This window comes from Entelurus aequoreus, linkage group LG04 (assembly GCF_033978785.1).
Source record: "Entelurus aequoreus isolate RoL-2023_Sb linkage group LG04, RoL_Eaeq_v1.1, whole genome shotgun sequence".
NCBI lineage: Eukaryota > Metazoa > Chordata > Actinopteri > Syngnathiformes > Syngnathidae > Entelurus > Entelurus aequoreus.
In genome coordinates, this window is record NC_084734.1 from 71,412,165 (window position 1) to 71,438,321 (window position 26,157).

Genomic DNA, 26,157 nt, shown 5'->3' on the forward strand with positions numbered 1-26,157 from the left:
AACACAACAGAACAAATACCCAGAACCCCTTGCAGCACTAACTCTTCCGGGACGCTACAATATACACCACCCGCTACCCTCTACCCCCCCCAACCCGCCCACCTCAACCTCCTCATGAGCATGTCCCAAATTCCAAGCTGCTGTTTTGAGGCAGGTTAAAAAAAATAATGCACTTTGACTTCATTAATAAATATGGCAGTGCCATGTTGGCATTTTTTTCCATAATTTGAGTTGATTTATTTTGGACCTTGTTACATTGTTTAATGCATCCAGCGGCACATCACAACAAAATTAGGCATAATAATGTGTTAATTCCACGACTGTATATATCGGTATCGGTTGATATCGGTATCGGTAATTAAGAGTTGGACAATATCGGATATCGGCAAAAAAGCCATTATCGGACATCCCTAGTTATTACATATTATAAACATCAAAATTAAGTGTTTTGAAAATACAAAAAAAAACAAAAAAAAACTCTTCTTCAACAACGATTCGATTCAGAATTTGATGTTGCCGATACGATTCAGGGATGATATTTTTATAGAACGAAATGACTCGAAACGATTCAGTGAGTTGAAATCGATTCAGTAACTTTTTAGCCAAAACATGTAACCAGTGTGACTGTGAAAAAAATAATTTGATACTGGACACTGCAGGTGAAGTTTCCTATATTCATGTCATTTATTGAAAGGGAAATACCATACATTACAGTGGTTAAAATCACCCAAGGTAATTACAGCAACGTACGGATATATATTGTCCTGCCCATTAATCATGTCACGTGTTTCCTTCCATGCAGCCTCCTCCTTAGCGGAGGGTTTGTACTCCACACAATTATACCCTGCAGATATCTGGGAAGATAAAATGGCTTTAACTCCAAAGTCAGCTATTCCACATTTTCAGAGCGGGAGTTTAAAATCATCTTATTGTCTGTGCACCATGCTTGTTTAATAGAGATGTCCGATAATATCGGACTGCGGCTATTATCGGCCGATAAATGCTTTAAAATGTAATATCGTAAATTATCGGTATCGGTTTCAAAAAGTAGAATTTATGACTTTTTAAAACGCCGCTGTACGGAGTGGTACACGGACGTAGGGAGAAGTACAGAGCAGTTGCGTCTCCCAGTCATACTTGCCAACCCTTCCGATTTTCCCGGGAGATCCCCGAATTTCAGTGCCCCTCCCAAAAATCTCCCGGGGCGACCATTCTCCCGAATTTCTCCCGATTTCTACCCAGACAGCAATATTGGGGGTGTGCCTTAAAGGTACTGCATTTGCGTGTCGGCCCATTCACATAATATCTACGGCTTTTTATACACACAAGAGAATGCAAAGCATACTTGGTCAACAGCCATACAGGTCACACTGGGGGTGGCCGTATAAACAACTTTAACACTGTTAAAAATATGCGCCACACTGTGAACTCACACCAAACAAGAATGACAAACACATTTCGGGAGAACATCCTTGCTGGCACGGCCACTCTCCCAACCGCGCCACGCCGTCCCCAAAGTCTGAAATTGCTGCTCTTTCTCAGCTTTACTAAGGTCGCCCGGTCATAAAAGAAAAAAAAAAAGTTTTCAGAGTATGTCCTTCAATCTCTACACAAGAAGAAGTAGGAAAAGAGGTAAACGTTGACTTGGACACCTCTGTGATGTCATCCTCTGGGGAGCGCCACCTTGGATCTTTTCTCGCAACGCGTACAATTATTTAAAAAGTGCTAAAAATGACTTTGTATAGAGTCTGCTGTTCTTAAAGCCATCCATTCATCCATTTTTCTTCCGTTTATCCAAGGTATGGTCGCGGGGGCAGCAGCCTAAGCAGGGAAGCCCAGACTTCCCTCTCCCCAGCCACTTCGTCCAGCTCCTCCTGGGGGATCCCGAGGTGTTCCCGGGTAACCCATTTCGGCCTCTTGTACCCGTGATCTTGTCCTTTCGGTCATAACCCAAAGCTCATGACCATAGGTGAGGATGGGAACGTAGATCGACCGGTAAATTGAGAGCTTTGCCTTCCGGCTCAGCTCCTTCTTCACCACAACGGATCGATACAGCGTCCGCATTACTGAAGACGCCGCACCGATCTCACGATCCACTCTTAAAGCTTAAAGTTCTTAAAGCCAATGTTTTCTTTTCCGGTATCAATACAATTGATTAATTACCCTTTAAAATCAATGTTAGATCAATATATATCTTCTGAAAGGCTAACTAGCCGAGCACAGATCCATTTTCTTTGATTTAAGGAATATAAATTGATCTATCGATATATCGATCAATTGTCACACCCCTACTAGTAAATTTTAGTTGTACTTTGTTCCTTTGTTGCTACTTTTTTGCCACACTTTTTTGACAATGTCTATTTTGTTCCTACATACGTTTTGGATTTGACTAACCTTGTGCTCATTTTTTGTTGTGCTATTGCCATTTCCGCTTTGCTGGATTTATCAATAAAAATCTTTGTTTTTACACCATACACCACCTGCCTATCATCTTGGCTTCCTGCCACACACTACCTAACATGTATATCTCATTAATATTAGATTCATTTTAAAGTTCAAAACAAGTCAAGGGCCAGTAAAACAACAAACCCAAAAAAACCCTACAGTACGAGGGGAATTCTTATGGCCCCATTAGTCGCCGTTTACCTGACACATGAAACGTGACAAATTGAAGGGGTGCACTATCCACGTTAACCACCAAACGGCAATAGAGTGTTGCATATCTTAAAATCTTCTGGAAGGCCAACTAGCCAAGCACAGATCAATTTTTTTTGATTTTCGATATATCAATCAATTGTTACACCCCTACTAGTAAGTATCATTTCTAGTTCTACTTTGTTTCTATGTTGCTACTTTTTCATAGCCTTTTTGCCACACTTTTTGGCAATATTTTATCAAGCAGTTTTCTTCTCTTTTCTGTTCCTATACATACTTTTTGGATTTGACTAGCCTTGTGCTCATTTTTTGTTGTACTTTTGCTATTTCCGCTTTGCTGGATTCATCAATAAAAATCTTTGTTTTCAAACCATACACCACCTGCCTAGCATCTTGGCTCCTAACATGTACAGTATATTTCATTTAAATTAAATTATTTTAAAGTTCAAAACAAAGTCAGGAGCCAGTAAAAAACAACAACAAAAGAACTACAGTACGAACAACATTATTTTGGCCCCATTAGTCGCCGTTTACCTGACACATGAAACGTGACAATTTGAAGGGGTGCACTAGGGTTGTACGGTATACTGGTCGGTATTAGTATAGTACCGCGATACTAATGAATCATATTCGGTACTATACCGCCTCTGAAAAGTACCGGTCCGTAAATGTAAAGTATCCAAACAACAGAAGAATAAGTGATTATTACATTTTAACAGAAGTGTAGATAGAACATGTTAAAAGAGAAAGTAAGCAGATATTAACAGTAAATGAACAAGTAAATGAAACATTCATTTTCTACCACTTGTCCTTAATAATGTTGACAAAATAACAGAATGGAAAATGAGAAGAAGAAACATATGTTTAATGTACCGTAAGATTTATTGTTAAAATAAAGCCAATAATGCAATTTTATGTGGTCCCCTTTATTTGGACAAGTACCGAAAAGTATCAAAATAATGTTGGTATCGGGACAACACTAGGGTGCACTATCCACTTTAACCACCAAACGGCAATAGAGTGTTGAATATCTCAAAATGTGTTTTGTAGATATATCAACTTTGACCAAAGCGTCAGTTGCTATGTAGAGTGGCACTGTGGAGGTTGCCCTCCTGTGGGTTCTTCTGACCACAAAGATCCTCTCATGAGCCCGGTAGTCTGGTGCAACAATGTTTTTATTGTGCACACACGCGCCAGGTCAGCACTCTTTTCAGCAACTTTTCAGTCTCTCGCGCATGTGTGGTTCGTCTGGCTCAAACTCCAACTCCAACTCCAACCACGTGTATCGGTCCGGCTGCTGCTAATAAGGGCAACAGGTGATTAGATAACCAGCTCCTACATATACATTCACTGTACAAACACATATACACATTCTGTACATATACAAGTACATATGTATACATACACTCATGCAGATAATCACGTTTCATCAAACATATATTAACGTTGTTGCCCTTGGGTGAACTGGGTAACACATGGCACACTGACAAAGCTTAACCTATTGTTACTATAACAATCTACAAGGTTAATATAGGTTGCTTCTCTTTCTTCCCCTCCATTTTTCTGCATTCTTTCGTAACTCCAGTTATCATTATGTATATGTATTGTTGCATTTGAATAATAAAGGTAAATTATAAATAAATAAATGATAAATGGGTTATACTTGTATAGCGCTTTTCTACCTTCAAGGTACTCAAAGCGCTTTGACAGTATTTCCACATTTACCCATTCACACACACATTCACACACTGATGGCGGGAGCTGCCATGCAAGGCGCTAACCAGCAGCCATCAGAGGCAAAGGGTGAAGTGTCTTGCCCAAGGACACAATGGACGTGACTAGGAAGGTAGAAGGTGGGGATTGAACCCCAGTAACCAGCAACACTCCGATTGCTGGCACAGCCACTCTGCCAACTTCGCCACGCCTCATTATCAATAGCGTTATTTCTATTAGTATCTGTATCGCTCCATTTGTAGTGTAATAATGCTCATTGTCATTTCTGTATTATTTTTTATTTTTCGCTAACTGCTTCTTTGCTATCACTTTTACCATCATATTTGTACATGTCGTATTTGCTGATGTTGCTCTATTGTTGTTGTTGTTGTTAATGTTGTGTTTGCTGTTGTTGTTTTTGTCTCTCTGTCTTATCCCCCTCTCTTCCCCACAATTTCCCCCTCTGTCTTCCTTTTTTTTTTCTCTTTCTGTCCCCTCCTGCTCCGGCCCGGCTGCACCAAATGATAATATAAATACATTTAATAAAGTCAAATACAAATAAGGCAACAAGAGAAGTATCCTACACTTCTCTTTTGTAAAGTAAATCTGAACAGCCGATATGGGCATCTACATCAACTACATGATTTGCCTGACAAGCTGGACAGGACATAAAAAAAAAAAAAATTAAAAAAAAAAAAAAATTAAAACAAATTAAAAAAAAAGATAACCAGCTCCAGCTGGGCAATCCACTCACCTGCCACTGGCTTCGAGGCCGGTCCTTGCACACCCCGCTCCGCGGCAGGCCCGCAGACCACGCCCCCCCTCCACAGGCACTTTCCATCATTTTCAGCAGACTGCATTGCAAAACAATTCTCGCGTTGAGGCCATATTAATCCCTTCTCTACTGTAGCTGTGGGCAAAAACTCCCGCCCAGGCTGCATTTTGGACACCACTGAGATAACCGGGATATTCATTTTCCACGGGTGCCACATAGCTTCCTTATACAAACTGAAGACGTACACAGCGAGAAGGAAACCACTTCACATGATGCCACTGACACAAGGGAGCAGATTTAGAGGTGAGAAGCAACAGTGCTTGCGGGAATACTACAAAGGAGGAGAGCCTTGAAGAAAGTGCTGAGCGAAGAGGCGTATTAAAGGGTGTAGACCTGAGATTAAGGGCCAGGGGACTAGATGGTGTGAGAGAAAAGGAAAGGCCAGGCGTCAAACTGGACGTTAAAGAGCGTGCATATGCACTCAAGCTTCATGCTTACTTGAGATTAGAGGTGAGGAAGGAGCGAAAGGGGGAGAGATGTGGTGCAAAAAGAGGGAGGGGGCTATACAACAGCTCTATTGGGAGATGACGGCAGCTGTGCAGAGAGTCAGGGACATGCAGATACACAGAACCAGCAACATGAGCATCACATCAGGACCGGATGATTGCTTCATTGGCAGATGGATGTAATAACACTTGAAAATAACCACAACTTGGCGAGGATATACAACAGTCTCTACCACTGGACACAGGAGGGCCAAAAACTGGCTGAGAAAACAAAGGAAGGAGCGCCAAAAAAGAACAGGTGGACAAAGAAACTAAGAGATATTTGAAACAGGTAAGATTAAAAAAAACATTTACTAAATAAAAATGACTAAACTCTTCATTTTTGATGTCATAAAAGAGTAAAAAAAAAAAAAAAGTGAACATGTGGGCGAAAATGATGCTGTGCTTGATGGGTCTTTATGTGTTTGAGACAAGTAATGTTAAAGGGAAAAATGAGACGTCAATGAAAGTATGAATTAATCATAGCCGACTGGTGTGGAGAAACACATTACACATTACTCTTAAGTCTCATACCAGCCATTAGCTAGGGAAATCACTGTGCCCGTAAACATCATCATTTAGAATGGCACCACTGTGTTAATAATACATAGATGGAGCAGCCTCACACCTACAGTAACAGTGCAACGGGAGCGTTTATCGGGGAACTGACGGAAACCAGAGATGTTGTGGTTGTTAATGAGACGCAAACAAAAGTCTATTAGTGACAAGAAGGGGGCGGGGGTGTAACTTTACAATGGGGAATCCTTAATGAGATAGCGACAGAATTGGTTATTTGACTGGCTTTGTGAATAAACCATGAGGGGACAAGCTAATAAATCAGCAGGTGACACACTCCCGGATACACCTTGTGCACAGGCATCACCCCAAAAAAAGGGGACAAACCTGTGTTCTTCATTGATTTTAATTAAAGAAAGGATTATATCTGGCATGGTTCCATAAATTAGGGCAGCATGAAGTGCCCTATAAAAAAATATTAAAAGATAGTGAAGGTGTGGATTAGTGAAAGTTCTCCATGGATCAGGGCAAAAAAAAAAAAAAAATCATTTTCAAATGTTTTGGAATGGCTGATGCACCAAATATTGAACCCAGCAAACCCAATATTTGTCCAATTTTTGCAGAGATTGCACTCATATTGTAACCCTCAATATTAGTTTGAATAAAAGAGTAAACTTCTAGAATAGCCATGTCTACTAATACTCTAAAGTCAAACACAATCTGTTCTTCACCGTCATAACAACTTAATTGACGGCAGACATTTTGTATGTAATATTTTAACTAGTGATGTCAAATGATATATCTTTTTTAATCAAATCAATCATATTTTGGAATATGGGTTACCGTATTTTTCGGACTATAAGTCGCAGTTTTTTTCATAGTTTGGCCGGGGGTGCGACTTACACTCAGGAGCGACTTATGTGTGAAATCATTAACACATTACCGTAAAATAGCAAATAATATTATTTAGCTCATTCACGTAAGAGACTAGACGTATAAGATTTCATGGGATTTAGCGATTAGGAGTGACAGATTGTTTGGTAAACGTATAGCATGTTCTATATGTTATAGTTATTTGAATGACTCTTACCATAATATGTTACGTTAACATACCAGGCACGTTCTCAGTTGGTTATTTATGCGTCATATAACGTACACTTATTCAGCCTGTTGTTCACTATTCTTTATTTATTTTTAATTGCCTTTCAAATGTCTATTCTTGGTGTTGGGTTTTATCAAATACATTTCCCCAAAAAATGCGACTTATACTCCAGTGCGACTTATATATGTTTTTTTCCTTCTTTATTATGCATTTTTGGCCGGTGCGACTTATACTCCGGAGCGACTTATACAGTAAGTGGGCTGCTTTGTAGCAATAATCTCTTTCTTATAGCGACTTGACCATGTAGCCCATTTTCCTTTAAGTGCCTCCCTACTACTGTGCATCTTGAAATAGCCATAAAAAAATGTTTGGAGTCCTGTATGTCATACTATATCAACTACTGTTTTGATAACAGTAAAATGAGTGGTCTGCTAATTAATGGAATCATGATTAATCACAGTCGATTGCTCGCTTGCATTACTGAAATTAGGTTAAGACTCCAATATTTGTACACAAATGCAATTTTATTGTCAGAATGTCATCCAGAAACATTTTTGAACATTTTACTTGATGCATGTGAATTTATTTGCACAAATCCTGGAAACAGTTTTATCTAAAGTTCTTTCAGGCTGTATTGTGGAGTGAATCTTGCCAGTGAGCACACTGACGTATGCTTTGATCTAATCACTGACTGTATATTGCGGGTAAAATAGCTTCTACGGTCAAAATAAATTGCATGATTAATCTACTGAAAGAGTGTACGTGATTAATGCAATCATTTTTGGTGATTAATCACATTAATATAGCCCTAATTTTAACATTCTGAACCATCATATAAGTGAGCAGGGCAAAAATGTTCAACAATACAATGACAAAGGTGATTTGTGTAGCAGATCTTAATTGTCACTCGAGTGTAAAAAGAAGTTAACCACTGTAAAACCTAACTCCCATTGTCATCTTACACTCTTGCATTGATTCTCTGCTTACTTCACATAACTTCCAGTAACTTTTTTCTTCTGTTTTATCAAAATACAACAAAAAAAGGAAACTCAAATGCATTATTCAATGCTGGACTACCATCTTTTGTATGGAGTCAGGAGTGCCCCCTCCCTATATGCAGATTCCCGTTTTGCGGCGAAGAAGCATATGTGAAATGTCAATTAATGAATGGCAGGGCATTTCATATGAAATTTTACCGCAGTTGTATTTCTAGCTGTTTCTTGCTCCGTCACTAATAAGAACATAATGACAAATTTACCCAGATCTTCTCACTGGCCCTGTGGCACACAGTGTTAGTGTTTGCCATGTAAGACAGTAGAACGAGGTTCAAGTCCTGGTTGATGTTGTACTGAAAGGTTTATAATTTTTATTGCGTAATAAAAAAACAAATCATTGAATATTTATTTTCCCCTTGATGTGGAATTAGTACAGAACTTGCATCAAATTAAACTCAAGTATGATCGAGAAAATGTAAAACATTTCACAAAAACAACATATAATAATAACATATTATGCCGACCTTGAATCCCAAAGAACACTAATTGCGATAACGGTACAAACAAAGAAATGACAGCACATCAAACACACATTGGGCAACACAAAGAGCAACTTCATATAAGCAAGCAGATTTTTTTCTGAACATTTCCTGGGCAACTAATATAATTTTTAGACTCAATTTTACATTTTTAACATAGCTCAGGATTACTATAGCTGCTGGTAGAAGTAGTTAATCAGTTTATTCACATGGTTAAATAGTAATTATCAAGTAAATACTTATTTAATAAAGGTTTGCATGTACTAAAACATGTGTAAACTTGATAGCACAAGCAAAGCTGATCTATTAAACATGTGCAAAGTGGATTGCATCTGCTAAATGGGCAGAATAAGGCGTGCAATCCATTTTGTGTCGTCATTAATATGCAGAATATATGCTGATTAGCAAAACGGCCACAATACTGGGAGGAGAAGATGCAAATATACGACACACAATGTGATTTATTATCACTCATCACCTTTTTGCAAGCATTATTTTGAGTTTTATTTAGCACGTTTGAAAAGAATGTGCAAACTGACACAGTTACACTCACGTTCTGCAGGATCGGTGCTGAAACAAATGAGGAACAGATAATGTGTGTGTGTCACCATATTTGCATGGTCTGTCAGAAATAACATTAGACAATATTGTCTATAAGGCAACACCATTTTATATTTTATAGCGGCATGCTGGGTGAGTTAAGAGGCTGATTAAAACAAATTAAATTGATGTGTTGTGTCTGCTTGTGGTTTTTTAATGGCGTTTGTTTTTTTAGACACATATCTCCTAGGCATTTTTTGTCTTGTGCAGACGCTCTCCAAAGATTTTATAGATTGCACACGCTGAATAGCACGTGGTATTTGGATCTTAGTAAATCAGGTCCTTGGTGCGGCACAGCCCCACCCAAAGTCTACCTCCAGTGGCCCTGAAGTGAATTGAATTTAACAAACCAGTTTTAGGGTGTACTGTTTGAACCCTGCTTGACTTGGGCATAGGGATGTAATGGTATCAAAATCTCACAGTACGATATTATCACGTATTAAGGCCACGGTACAATATTGTGGTATATGTCAAAAAACAAACAAAAAAAAGATGCCATAATGTGTAAAATGTGTACGCTGCCCAAGTGCAACTGGATAGGCTCCACCCCCGCATAGGATTCTGGGAGATATAGTTTATTTATTTTAACTTATTACTCAGCTTGACACGCCAACAGCAGCCTATAACACAGCATTTTCTCATGATGCACCAATGACGGTTACGGCGAGCAAAGTTGCATTCAAGAACGCCCGGAATTATGAGTATCAATACTACAAAAGCCGCTTTTTGCACGTTCTTTATATTCTGTACTGCTGCAATAAATCTGACAATTTATTGTGGATTTTATTTCTTAAGTTAATTGTTGATAATAAAATAAGTTATCATGTAATCGACATAATTGAGGTATTTAATCAGTTTAAGCACTTACAATTAATTAAATTAATTAAAGCACTTGAATGTCACAAAATTTCATAAGAACAAAGAAGTTTTTTTTTACAAAAATGTACACGTTTTTTTATTTTGCAAGTACCGATTTGATACTAGTATTGGTTAAAATGTAAACAATACCAATCCCTACTTATAAGCCCATACCACAGCTGACTTTGTACATTGATACAGTGATTACATCAATGATGTGTACAATATCCATCGATTTTCTACCGCATGTCCCTTTTTCGGGGTCGCAGGGGTTGCTGGAGCCTATCTCAGCTGCACACGGGCGGAAGGCGGCGTACACCCTGAACAAGTCGCCAACTCCATATCTTTAAAATGCTCACACACTTAGATCATAAATGTTTTGCTTGTTTCTGTTATACGAGTATACCATTGCACAAAATCAAACCAACATACCCATAAGTCAATGATTTTGTATTTTGATGTTAAATAAGACGTGAGCTAATGTCGGACATTTCTTATGACTAGGGGTGTAACGGTACGTGTATTTGTATTGAACCGTTTCGGTAGGGGGGTTTCGGTTCCGTTCGAAGGTGTACCGAACGAGTACACATGCTAGCAGCGACCGGGCTAGGACAACACGTAAAAGCCACAGCTGGAAGACCCTCCTGCCTCGTTAAGATCTCCCGTTTGGGAACACTTTGGCTGCGCGATACAACAATGGAGGATGCAGGTTTCACCCTTCACTCTACCCGGCAGTGGGTCTCCACAGCTCCGGACTCCAGGGTAAATGAGGAGTCCGGCGATTAGTTGCAAATCGTGGCTATATTGAGGTCTTGCACACAGCCAATCCAACAAAACACTAGCCACTCCCCGCACTCACGCTACCGCTCCCTCACCCTGCTCGCCCACACACTCACCTTACATACTACTAATAATAATGATAATACCTGGGATTTATATAGCGCTTTTCTAAGTACCCAAAGTCGCTTTACATGTAGAACCCATCATTCATTCACACCAGGTGGTGGTAAGCTACATTTGTAGCCACAGCTGCCCTGGGGTAGACTGACTGCAATTTGCGCCAACGGCCCCTCCGACCACCACCTATCATTCATCGTTCAATTCACCGGTGTGAGTGGCACCGGGGGCAAGGGTGAAGTGTCCCGCCCAAGGACACAACGGCAGCGATTTTTTTTTTTGGATGGTAAGAGGCTGAGAGCTAACCTGCAACCCTCAAGTTTCTGGCACGGTTGCTCTACCCACTACGCCATGCCGCCCCTTTAATATACTGTCACATATTAAAGGGCCACACACACACATACGCTACTCTCATAACACATGCTAACTCATTTGAAGCGTCACCACCGCATTCAAGCAGCCTCTCCTCGGCGAGTCAGGCAGGGCTAAAGCAATAAAAAATGTTTTTATAGCAGCAGATATAAGTCCATATTGCATTAAAAACTAGATTTTGACCCACTTCTATGGTGGAAGAACAATGAGCCCATATATCCTCTAACTGCCAAGTTAGCCAGGCTGAGGGGAGGGTGTGGGGGGGAGAAAAGTTAATCTGACGCTGAGTTGACTTGAAACTGTTTAATGTTGCACTTTTTATATGTAGAAGAAAAGTTTTGTCATTTTATTTAATCTGAGCAACAACTTGAGGCAGTTTAATGTTGATTAACGTGGACCCCGACTTAAACAAGTTGAAAAACTTATTGGGGGTGTTACCATTTAGTGGTCAATTGTACGGAATATGTACTGTACTGTGCAATCTACTAATAAAAGTCTCAATCAATCAATCAAAAAAAACACTTTATATGTAGAAAGATTTTGTTAAGAAACCATTCTGAGCCTTATCTTATTAAGTTTTTATTTTATATATGTTGACCAAATTAACCCTGGCAATGGATCCTGTGTGTATATGGATGTTATGCCATTGTTTACAAATTTGGTAAATAAATAACCAAAACATTTATATTTTGTTGTTTTCTTACTGTACCGAAAATGAACCGAACCGTGACCTCTAAACCGAGGTACGTACCGAACCGACATTTTTGTGTACCATTACACCCCTACTTATGACACAAACCTAATGCTTAGTTTAACCCGTCCAGAAAACGCACATAGTTTCATTACCAATTATGCAAGTGAGAAGACTTCATTTTCATTCATAACCTGGATTTGGGACTATAGGGTCAGTGCTCTCCTACCTTAAAATTCTGTAAAAATGCAGATTTGTCTTCATCAGCTGCCGGTCCACAATGTTTATCCAGCTGCACACACCAGTGATCCTGGGCATGACCTTCACACTCTGGTGAGACACCTCAGATCCTTTCGGTGATATCGGTCAAAGAGAGTACTGAGATGACATATTGATTGATAATTCCTTTCAAACCCTTTCTATCCATCTATGATCCCCAGTGCTTGCATGTTTCCTGGCAATCATTGGGGGGACTGGAACGACTCCCAGCTTCTGCCGACCATTCAAAAACTAATGAAAGGATACAACCGCTACCTGAGACCCAATTTCAATGGTAGGACTAGTCTTTCGTTGCAATTGTATTACTCACATATTGCTTTTGTATGCCGAAGCTTCTCATGTCTCTCTGACAGAAGGTCCGGTGGAAATCGGTATGAGTCTTGACATCGCAAGCATCGATGCCATCTCTGAAATCAATATGGTACAATAGAGCTTCTATTCATTTTCAATGAGACACGTCTCTGTGGGAATAAAGCAATCAAAAGAATATTGAGGATTTCAGTCACCAATGTGTTTCTTTTCCAGGACTACACTGCAACAATTTTCCTCCGCCAGCGCTGGCGTGATTCCAGGCTGGTGTTCCCAGGGAATGAGAGTGTCAGCGTGGATGGACGCCTGGTGTCGCTGCTCTGGATCCCTGACACTTTCATTCCAGACTCCAAGCGCTCATTCCTGCATGACGTGACGGTGGAGAACCGCCTCATACGCATCTTCAGTAACGGGACGGTTCTCTATGCACTCCGGTATGTTTCAATACTCATCCACAAATGGATCAATTGAGCAATAAGCACACACGGAGAGACAAAAGTAGTCCCAACTGTTGAAGTGATTAGAAAACAATACAATCCGATATTGGATATTGGTCCGATTTGAGCAAAAATACAATCAGTACTGCATTGCATTTAGTTTGTGCTTTCTTGTATGTTAGTGAAGTCATTTACAGAAGGCAAACATGGTAAGCTACCAGCAGCTACGCAACAGCTAAGCACACTAGAGCCCCTAATTATTGGACAATATTCCGGCCTAAAACACAACAAGCATCAAATAATTATATTTACAAAGTAATTACGCACATAAGGTCCCTAAGTCAGAAGCATGAGTATTTGTGTGCGCATTATTCAATTTACTCTGTCCTGACCTCAATTTAAGGAATTATTATGGTCATTGGGAGTCACCATCAAACCAATTACTATACTCCAGTTCAATTTAAAGGCCTACTGAAATGATTTTTTTTATTTAAACGGGGATAGCAGATCTATTCTATGTGTCATACTTGATCATTTCGCGATATTGCCATATTTTTGCTGAAAGGATTTAGTATAGAACAACGATGATAAAGATTGCAACTTTTGGTATCTGATAAAAAAAAAGGCTTGCCCCTACCGGAAGTAGCGTGACGTAGTCAGTTGAACATATACGCAAAGTTCCCTATTGTTTACAATGATGGCCGCATGAAGTGAGAGAGATTCGGACCGAGAAAGCGACCGTTCACCTAACCCAAGGTTCATAAAGCTTATATATTTTTAAAAAGTTACGTACGTGACGCGCACGTACGGTACGGTACGTGTTATGCTAGCTCCTAGCTCCTATGCTAGCTCCTAGCTCCATAGAACACGCCAATACAATTCAAACACCTGATCAACACACACAATCACTCAGCCCAAAAGACCGTTCACCTAACCCAAGGTTCATAAAGCTTATATATTTAAAAAAAGTTACGTACATACGCAAAAAAAAGTTGCGCACATACGGTCAAGCGATCAAATGTTTAGAAGCCAAAGCTGCATACTCACAGTAGCACGTCTGCGTCTTTGTCATCCAAATCAAAGTAATCCTGGTAAGAGTCTGTGTTGTCCCAGTTCTCTACAGGCGTCTGTGTATCGAAGTCAAAAGTCCTCCTGGTTAGAGTCTCTGTTATCCGAGTTCTTCCATCTTGACTGCATCTTTCGGGAATGTAAACAAAGAAGCGCCGGCTGTGTACTGTTGTGGCTGACTACGTTCGAAAAATACGTCCATTTCGCACCGACAACTTTCTTCTTTGCTTGCCCAGCTTCCTTCTCCATAATGCAATGAACATGATTGAAACAGATTCACGAACACAGATGTCCAGAATACTGTGGAATTATGAAATGAAAACAGAGCTTTTTCGTATTGGCTTCAATGTGGAAGGCATACCCGTGTTCCCCGGTCTACGTCACGCGCATACGTCATCCTCAGAGGCGTTTCGAACCGGAAGTTTAGCGGCAAATTTAAAATGTCACTTTATAAGTTAACCCGGCCGTATTGGCATGTGTTATAATGTTAAGATTTCATCATTGATATATAAACTATCAGACTGCGTGGTCGGTAGTAGTGGGTTTCAGTAGGCCTTTAAAGACAATATAAGTCCATTCTAAACGGTTAGTAATAAAAATGTTTGTGTTTTTCATACCTAATATTGTTCTCTGTTTTAGTAATTTCACTTGTCTTTTCTGACATTTCACACTACAAAATAATAATTGTATCTGCTATGATTCGTACCGATATCCTATTGTAAATGAAGACGTTTTATCTGGACACCCCGACTGGTAGTCATACAATAGGTGCGCTAATTTCCTTCACTTTGTTGAGTATTTGCGTTGTGGACTTATTTTGAGTTACTGTACACTCAAAGTTGGATATAATGCGGTCATTGGGGTCCATAAAATACATAAAATGCACTATTTCCGAGATCGCGTTTTATAGATACCCTTATTTCTTACCTTTTTCTTGTCGAAAAAGTTATGCGCTTAGTTCAGCTGCCTAAACCTGCTGGATGGATAATGCCCCCACGTGACATGACATGACATGAATGGTGGATTGTGCTCCCACGTCACCACTATGCACCAGTCCATATTTTGTTATTTGTAGGTAGTTAATTTTAAAAAAATATAAAAAAATCCTTAAATCCCTCTAGTTTGAGACTTTCATTAAGATATACTGAGTAAGTTCCTAAATACCGTATTTTTCGGAGTATAAGTCGCTCCGGAGTATAATTCGCACCGGCCGAAAATGCATAATAAAGAAGGAAAAAAACATATATAAGTCACACTGGAGTATAAGTCGCATTTTTGGGGGAAATTTATTTGATAAAACCCAACACCAAGAATAGACATTTAAATGGCAATTAAAAATAAATAAAGAATAGTGAACAACAGGCTGAATAAGTGTACGTTATATGACGCATAAATAACCAACTGAGAACGTGCCTGGTATGTTAACGTAACATATTATGGTAAGAGTCATTCAAATAACTATAACATATAGAACATGCTATACGTTTACCAAACAATCTGTCACTCCTAATCGCTAAATCCCATGAAATCTTATACGTCTAGTCTCTTACGTGAATGAGCTAAATAATATTATTTGATATTTTACGGCAACGTGTTAATAATTTCACACATAAGTCGCTCCTGAGTATAAGTCGCACCCCTGGCCAAACTATGAAAAAAACTGCGACTTATAGTCCAACAAATACGGTACACGCTAAATTGCTGAAAAACAACGCGATTGACTCTGTTCTGAAAATTCGGGGTCCCCGGCACGATTACGTTACATAGAATGTCGTGTTATATTAGACTGCACTATATTGAACTTTGAGTGTATTCTGTACAAAATAATCATTGTGCAATGTGGCGTGTCATTATTTATTGGGAAGAGGCGCGATCGCTATAATTAAATGACTTTATCATGCACACGCATATATTTGACCGACATCGTTGATCAATGAAATTATAATTTTGGTTGCAGTAATCGGATGTAATGTTCATACTGTTTCTGGTCCTAAAAATGAGGCACATTAAGACATGCTAATTGTTTTAATAGCTTATATTGATCATAACACTATCAAATGTTAAACTGGTTTTAACGACACAAATGCCCGACAATTTGTCAGATACAAATGTGTGATTGTTGGCCTTGATGAGTATTGCCAAAAGTGATTTTTATTTGCACAACGTTAACAGCCAATCGGTACCCCATCTCTCTTAGGTACCACAACTTGTGAAATGTTTATTTTTTGTGTTTTTCCCTACTGTGTATGTGCATACTCCAGTTAAATTATTCCAAAAATTGTAAAAAAAACAACAACAATGGGGGTTTTGAGGTTTAGGTTTTGATTTGAAAAAAAAAAAAAAAAAAAAAAAGCAGAATATGTTTAAAAACATTTTTATGTACGTGTATTTCTGTCACTTGGTCCCTTGGTTTATGTTTTGTAATATGTTCCAAAAGGTCAGGTAAAGACCAAATTATAAATGAACATATATGAATATATTTAAAAAACACACTTTGGTGCAATGAGAATCAGATTTTTTGGCCAAGTATGTTAAACACACAATGAATTTAAAGTGGTAGACTTTGCTCTCTTTGTTCAATGCAAAAAACAATGAAAACTACGAGAGAGCACATGTTGTACCGTGCTGTGGTACTGGGTTCAAATCCTGGTTGGAGATGAGTTAGGAAGGTTTATACATTTCAGTTCAGTTCAGTTTCAGTTTATTTGGAACATGCATACAATACAATGTAATGCATCACACATTTCCAGTTGTTTCATTACAGCACGTCCGAAAAGGAGTAGGAAGAAGCAGAACTTATTTAATCCTACCCCTTTTGAATGAATGAATGAATGAAATAAGTTTATTTCGGTCATATAATCAACCATCAACCATTAACCATTTTGTGTGACCAGTTCAACAGTACAGATTATACATATTTAACAATCATACACATTTACACACAAAAATAAAATAAAATAAAAAGAATGACCGAAAAAGGAATAGGCTGAAGCCAAAGCTTATATTTGCCTATCCTATACCTCCACTGAAAATAAGATTGTTAAAAAAAAAAATCAATGGGATGAAAGTAATTGCTACCATATTTTATAATTTTCTATTATTTCACCTTTCAATGTTTTCTTAAACCTTAACAAAGAAGTACATGTCTTCAGCTCATCACTGACCTTGTTCCACCATTTAACTCCTAAAACTGAAATACATGTGTATTTTATATTAATTCTTACTTTACCTATTTCATAAATGAATATCCCTCGTAAATTATAGTTTTCTCCTCTTAATTGAAATAGCTTAAGAATACAAGCTGGAAGGCTGTTGTTCTTTACTCGAAACATAATTTCCATTGTTTTTAAAAACACAATATCTGACAATTTTAACACATTAGAACTTATAAATAATGGATTAGTATGCTCATAGTAGCACGCTTTGTGTATTATTCTAATGACTCTTTTTTTAAGTTTAATTATTGGGTCTATGTTTGTTTTATAAACATTTCCCCAAACTTCAACACAATATGTTAAATATGGAAAAATAAAAGAATAATATAACATATATTTTCAAAGCATATGAATTTTTATCCAATTTCCAATTATGTTAAAATTCGTAGTTTTCACAAATATAAAAAAACTTTCTTCCCTTTGAATTAGTTTTAGTACAAAACATGCATCAAATTAGATTCAAGTTTGGTTATAAAAGGATAAACATTGTTTTAAAAGTGTGAAAAAAAGTTTGTTCTTTCTTGAAATCAACAGTGTTGGTCAGATTTTTTCTCCAAGTGCTGGCACTCGCGACTTTCTTTGGCCCCCTGGTGGGTTATTTTGCAACAATTAAAACAAAACGGGACTGATTTACCAACGCGTGGGATTCTTTGTTTGGGCACTGGATTCTGCAGAATAATGCGTCGGAAAACAATGTTTGGCACCACAAAATTGGAAACGTTTGGTTAAAAACTGAATCCTGAGAAAAATGCGGGAGTACCAAAACAGAATAATCACTACACAGGGTAATGCAAGACTACTAATACAATTCAAGTTTTCTAGACTCATTTTAAATATGTAGATCAGGGGTCCCCAAACTTTTTGACCCAGGGGCCGCATTGGGTTAAAAAAATGTGGCCAGGGGCCGGGCTATATATATATATATATATATATATATATATATATATATATATATATATATATATATATATATATATATATATATATATATATATATATGTGTGTATACATATATATATATATATATATATATATATATATATATATATATATATATATATATATATATATATATATACATATATATATATATATATATATACATACATATATATATATATATATATATATATATATATACATATATATATATATATATATATATATATATATATATATATATATATATATACATACATATATATACATATATATATATATATATATATGTATATATATGTATGTATATATATATATATATATATATATATATATATATATATAAGTGTATATATATATATATATATATATATATATATATATATATATATATATATATATATATATATATATATATATATATATATATATATATATATATATACACTTATATAAATATATATATATATATATATATATATAAGTATATGTATATATAAGTATATGTATATATATATATATATATATATATATATATATATATATATATATATATATATATATATATATATATATATATATATATATATATATATATATATATATATATATATATATACACTTCTTTGTTTGGGCACTGGATTCTGCAGAATAATGCGTCGGAAAACAATGTTTGGCACCACAAAATTGGAAACGTTTGGTTAAAAACTGAATCCTGAGAAAAATGCGGGAGTACCAAAACAGAATAATCACTACACAGGGTAATGCAAGACTACTAATACAATTCAAGTTTTCTAGACTCATTTTAAATATGTAGATCAGGGGTCCCCAAACTTTTTGACCCAGGGGCCGCATTGGGTTAAAAAAATGTGGCCAGGGGCCGGGCTATATATATATATATATATATATATATATATATATATATATATATATATATATATATATATATATATATATGTGTGTATACATATATATATATATATATATATATATATATATATATATATATATATATATATATATATATATATATATATATATATATATATATATATACATACATATATATATATATATATATATATATATATATATATATATATATATATATATACATATATATATATATATATATATATATATATATATATATATATATATATATATATATACATACATATATATACATATATATATATATATATATATATGTATATATATGTATGTATATATATATATATATATATATATATATATATATATATATATAAGTGTATATATATATATATATATATATATATATATATATATATATATATATATATATATATATATATATATATATATATATATATATATATATATACACTTATATAAATATATATATATATATATATATATATATATATAAGTATATGTATATATATATATATATATATATATATATATACACAAAAAGCAGTTTAGATTATATATATATATATATATATATATATATATATATATATATATATATATATATATATATATATATATATATATATATATATATATATATATATATATATATATATATATAATCTAAACTGCTTTTTCCTTACACTGAACAAAAAAAAGTCATATGTCCACTGATATTTAAAAACTCTACACTCGGAGTCCAACGATTTCACTATATTAATTGTAATTGATTGAAAGAGCACGCACTTGTCGCGCTCTCGACTGACTTTGGGGTGCAAGCGTGATGATGTCACGTTATCGATGGAGGTCCAGGTAACAAGCGGTAGAGAATGGATTGATGGATGGGTGAAAAAAGACAGATACATTTTTTTTTTTTTAAATTAAATAACAATTTTTTTTTTTAAAAGGCCGGATTTTGGACGCTGGCGGGCTGTATCTGCCTAGCCCTAGGAGACCCAGTAACAAGCGGTAGAAAATGGATTGATGGATAGGCGAAAAAGGACAGATAAAAAAAACAAAAAAAACAAAAATAATACAAATAAATAGTTCTTTTTAAAAAAAAATTGTATTCTGGACTACGCGCGGGCCGGATTATGGACGCCGGCGGGCCGTATATGGCCCGTGGGCCGTAGTTTGGGGACCCCTGATGTAGATAGATGGATAGTACTTTATTGATTCCTTCAGGAGAGTTCCCTCAGGAAAATAAGAATTCTAGCAGCAGTGTAAATAAATAAATGATAAATGGGTTATACTTGTATAGTGCTTTTCTACCTTCAAGGTACTCAAAGCGCTTTGACACTATTTCCACATTCACCCATTCACACACACATTCACACACTGATGGCGGGAGCTGCCATGCAAGGCGCTAACCAGCAGCCATCAGAAGCAGGGATGAAGTGTCTTGCCCAAGGACACAACGGATGTGACTAGGATGGTAGAAGGTGGGGATTGAACCCCAGTAACCAGCAACCCTCCGATTGCTGGCACGGCCACTCTACCAACTTGTAAAAAGTAAATAATGGGGGTATAAATGGAAATAAAATAGAAAATATAACAATAAGAATGAAAATAAAAAGCAACAATAAGAATAAAAATATAACAGTAAAAATAAGAATATAACAAGAGAAACGTTGCAGTAGTGACCATGTTATGCAAATGTAATGCACTGTTAATTGCACTGTTTTTTGTTGTAGTTTATTTCAGTATTGTTATTGTTTTGCATCCCCCTGTCATCCTAATACGCCCCCCCTCCCAAAGAGGAATTGTACAGTCTGAAGGCGTGTGGGACAAAGGATTTTTTAGTCTATTAGTCCTGCACTTGGGATGAAGCAGTCTAGCACTGAACAGGCTCCTCTGGCTACTGATAACGGTATGCAGAGGGTGACTGGCATCATCCATGGTGCTCTCACTAGTTTTTCCACAGTCCTCTTCTCTGCCACCGTCACCAGTGAGTCCAGTTTTATTCCCGATCGTGGAGCCGGCCCGCCTGATCAGTTTCTCCCCGTCTGGAGCTGTCCTTCTTAGATGTACCGCCCCCAGGTTTTGGTGACATATTCTGACAGTCTTTCTGTAACAACAGCATCACAGCCACAATCGCCTGCAACATGGACCTGACCAAATACCCCATGGACAGGCAGGTGTGCACCCTGCAGCTAGAGAGCTGTGAGTACCTCTCAGCTCTTTAGCGCACCCACATCATCATCCTCATCCTCACTATCACTGCCATCTTCCTCACTTTCGTCATCATCATCGTAGTAAGTATGCGGGTGAATAAATACAAAAGGGTAGCGTTTGGCGCAGACGAGAGAAGACTCAGTAACATGTTGTGTTGTGTAACCAGGGGGCTACAACCTGCAGGATGTTGTCTTTTACTGGACCAGGGGGAATGATTCAGTGAAGGGTCTGGACACTCTGCGGCTGGCTCAGTACAGCGTGGAGAGCTACTACACGTCTGTGTCAGAAGCTGTTTATGAGACTGGTAAGAAGAGAACTTTCACTACACCCCATTTGGTTTACAGCTTTTTAAATGCTTAACGGGTGTGTGTGTGTGTTTGCAGGACAATACCCCAAGCTGGTGCTGCATTTTGCACTGCGCAGAAATGTGTTGTTCTTCATCTTGGAGACATATGTTCCCTCCACTCTGCTGGTGGTGCTTTCTTGGGTCTCATTCTGGATCAGCCAGTCTTCTGTACCTGCCAGGACCTGCATTGGTTAGTAGTTACAGTAAACACGCATATGGCATAAACAGCTGGGATTTTTAAAAAAAATGATAACCCAAGGGAACACTTACCCCGGGGTGAGTTAGTTTATAAACATGTAGTGGAATAACGTTCAACACAAACAAAACAGCAATGTTAACTAGGCTGACCATATTCTGAAATCCCAAAAAGAGGACACACATTCCCGCCAAGGCCAGGAATAGGTGAAAATTTGCCAATGATACCCGAACTTGCTTTATAAATAATATATTTATTTAAATAAAGCATTTTTTCTCCTCTGTTGACAGCAGTGTTGGCGCTAGGAATTTTCAAAATGGGGTCCCAGGGACCCCATCAAGTCATAAAAATGGGGTCCCACAGTAAATTTTTGGGGTCCCACTTTTTTGTAAGCGTTTTGAAAAAAAATGATAAATGTATGCATTATCCTGTTATATCTCACATTCTATATTGTGTTTTGGAAAAAAGGTTGTCATAAACGTTACTTAATTCATTAAAAAAAGAATTAAAAAAATAAAACAAATTTGTATACATATGTAAATGGCTTCAGTTATAAACATTCATTCACTTTCTTCTTTCCTTCATGGATCTAAACTTTACCGCTGCTGGTAGTTTTTTCCATGTTTTTATTTCATAAGTTGTAGGTGTATTTATTTCAGTATAAAAGTGTAAAAAGTGTTTTGCTTCGGTCATGAAACGATGACAATGGTGTGCCAGGGCATACATATATTTTATATTCAACGCTGAAATCTTTGGAGTCTACAACAACTTCAGATCTATCCCTCATTTAAAAATGTTTGAGTTATTTTTATGTTGGTTTGTTTTCCGCCCTTTTTTGTCAAACAAAACTATGTCTTTAATGGCAAAGACACAACATAATAAGGTAGGAGGTAGCGGGGGTTGTATATTGTAGCGTCCCGGAAGAGTTAGTGCTGCAAGGGGTTCTGGGTATTTGTTCTGTTGTGTTTATGTTGTGTTACGGTGCGGATGTTCTCCCAAAATGTGTTTGTCATTCTTGTTTGGTGTGGGTTCACAGTGTGGCGCACATTTGTAACAGTGTTAAAGTTGTTTATACGACCACCCTCAGTGTGACCTGTATGGCTGTTGACCAAGTATGCCTTGACAATCAATCCGCCTTATGCTCTCTCTGTCTCTGCCCCTCCCTCACCAATGCTGCTGCGTGCGCACACCTTCACAATTTGTTTAGTCTTTAACACCTTCTTAACCCTGGATGTACATTGAAAATACACACAACCCTGACTCATAATGCCGGACATTTGAGGCATTTAAAAGCCCCGCCCGGACAGCCCCGCAAAAGAGGACATGTCCGGGAAAGAGGATGTATGGTCAGTCTAATGTTAACAAATGAGAGTAACTAGCATCGCAGGGGGCAACAGTAATTAGCATTGAAGTAGAGGAAATAAAGGTTGACATTGCCACGTGAGTAACTGCGTGTCAAAATAAAACCGGATATAAATATGTTTAATTAAAATAGCGGTTACCCCGAAAGGGACAAGCGGTAGAAAATGGATGGATGCATAAGGAAATAGTGGTTAGAAAAATGTACAACATAAAACCCACTTCCAGGCTGGTGCAAAATTCCGACTTTATTCAAGAACGTCTCCCAAGCCCCTATTCAATCATGAATTCGAAGTGAGATTACAATCAGGAAGTATAATTCTAATAAAAATGTTAATTAAAACGTAATTAAATATAATAGTGGCGATTAATGATCCTCATATACACATTATATCGAGTACAGCATATTGTATTTGATTGACAATTAAGAATAAACTTTTTTTTTTTATACAATTTGATGTGTCAAAACTTTCAAAGTATGGGGACTTGTGAAAAGACACTTTATTTCCCAAATTGCTTCAAATTATTGAAGTTTTCAAAATGTATACATTTATTGAGGTTAGTTTGTGTCTTTATTGCCAAATATTTGTTTGTCACTGAATTTATGTACCGATTTTTTTGTTGTTTACATTTTGTGAACTGATTTTTTTCAAAATATGCTGAAAATTCAATTGAATACAAATTCTGATTAAAAAAAAATGTCAGGTTTTCATTCAAACATATGGTTCTAAAATTCACCCAAATGATAAAAATTCTGTGAAAACCTAATTTTTTACACACATGCATTTTGGTCACAATTTTTTTTTTTATTCAATCAAATTGTCGGCGTGAGTCCATGTAAAAAAAATAGAGTTGACAAAATTCAAACACAAAAAACATCGGTTACAATTAGTTAAAAATTCTGAGCAAAATGCGTGTGTAAAAAAAAATTTAAAAAATTGAATCATTATCAAGTGAATTTCAAAACACTAAATTTTTTTAAGACAACATTTTGATTAATTACATTTTGAACATTTGAAGGGAAAATCAGTTCACAAAATTCCAACACAAAAACATCCAGTTACATACATTTTGTGTCAAAAAAGCTTTACAGACACAAATGAACCTCCATATATTTGTTGTTTAATTTTAGTTTTTGTAAATTATTTAAGCCAAAGTTTTGGTTAAATGTGACAAATTCTTCCCGTCACTTGGCTGTAACAACATTGCAATGAACTGATGTTAATTGAGGGGGGGTCGAGATGATCGCATGTTTGTGATCTACTCACCAGGTGTGACGACAGTCCTCACAATGACCACTCTGATGATGGGCGCTCGAACTTCCCTACCCAACGCCAACTGCTTCATCAAGGCCATAGACGTCTACCTGGGCATTTGCTTCACCTTCATCTTTGGTGCCCTGCTGGAGTACGCCTGTGCACACTTCTACACGATGCAACACCAGACCATAGAGGATCTACACCGGGTGTGGCAAAAAGCCAAAGAGTAACCAATGCATGTTCTTCGGTCATTGAGAGCTTCTGTCTTTCTGTTAGGAACTTGCAAGAGAGTTCAATGAGTCCAGCGGAAATGGCTCCATCCCCATCGCCCGCTACAGCCATCCAAAGAACTGCCTGGAAGCGGGCCCCTCCGCCGAGGAACCTGCACAACAGTCAGCCAACAGCGGCACGAAGACCCCCGGGGAACCCGAGGAGGAGAAGCCAGATCAAGGCTGCCTGTTATCAGTGAAGGACGCCTCAAAGAGGGTGGTGTCCATCTTCATCGTGGAAAACCCACACAACATTGATCGGCATGCCCGCACCGTTTTCCCCACGGCGTTCCTCTTTGTCAATATTCTCTACTGGCTTTATTATCTCTTTTTTTGAGACACGCTCACAAGCTGCTATGCTCAGCAGCTGCTTCGCATCCCTGTTGGCATCTGAAGCTACCAGACAGGCTTTTTGGTTGACAAGTTATAAGGAAAACAAAGTTAAACTTTCGACCAAATTATGAATTAAAAACACCCGATTATACACATGTGAATATTTAGCAGATTAAACTGCATCACACGCTGCTTTTGATTACTGCCTCCATTGTTGTTTTGACACATCATTTTCTGTAATTATCTTCACAGCATGTAACATTAGACCAGGGGTCGGCAACCCGCGGCTCTAGAGCCGCATGCGGCTCTTTAGCGCCGCCCTAGTGGCTCTCTGAAGCTTTTTCAAAAATGTATGAAAAATGGAAAAAGATGAGGGGGAAAAAAATATATTTTTTGTTTTAATATGGTTTCTGTATGACAAACATGACACAAACCTCCCTAATTGTTATAAATCACACTGTTTATATTAAACATGCTTCACTGATTCCAGTATTTGGCGAGCGCCGTTTTGTCCTACTAATTTTGGCGGTCCTTGAACTCACCTTGTTTACATGTACAACTTTCTCCGACTTTCTAGGACGTGTTTTATGCCACTTCTTTTTCTGTCTCATTTTGTCCACCCCACTTTTAACGTTGTGCGTGAGTGCACAAAGGTGAGTTTTGTTGATGTTATTGACTTGTGTGGAGTGCTAATTAGACATATTTGGTCACTGCATGACTGCAAGCTAATCGATGCTAACATGCTATTTAGGCTAGCT

At 37.2% G+C, this 26,157-nt stretch overlaps 1 protein-coding gene across 1 annotated transcript; it reads left to right on the forward strand.

Annotated features, from left to right (window-relative positions):
• Positions 1 to 5,735: 5,735 nt before the first annotated feature.
• On the forward strand, positions 5,736 to 25,403 carry LOC133647982 (gamma-aminobutyric acid receptor subunit pi-like). Its single transcript, XM_062043744.1, has 10 exons — positions 5,736 to 5,980; positions 12,526 to 12,591; positions 12,699 to 12,811; positions 12,891 to 12,958; positions 13,063 to 13,280; positions 21,543 to 21,625; positions 21,804 to 21,941; positions 22,021 to 22,173; positions 24,810 to 25,003; positions 25,074 to 25,403. The coding sequence occupies exons 2-10, from the start codon at positions 12,539 to 12,541 to the stop codon at positions 25,401 to 25,403; spliced, it is 1,350 nt and encodes a 449-aa protein (XP_061899728.1). The 5' UTR covers positions 5,736 to 5,980; positions 12,526 to 12,538.
• The last annotated feature ends 754 nt before the right edge of the window (positions 25,404 to 26,157 follow it).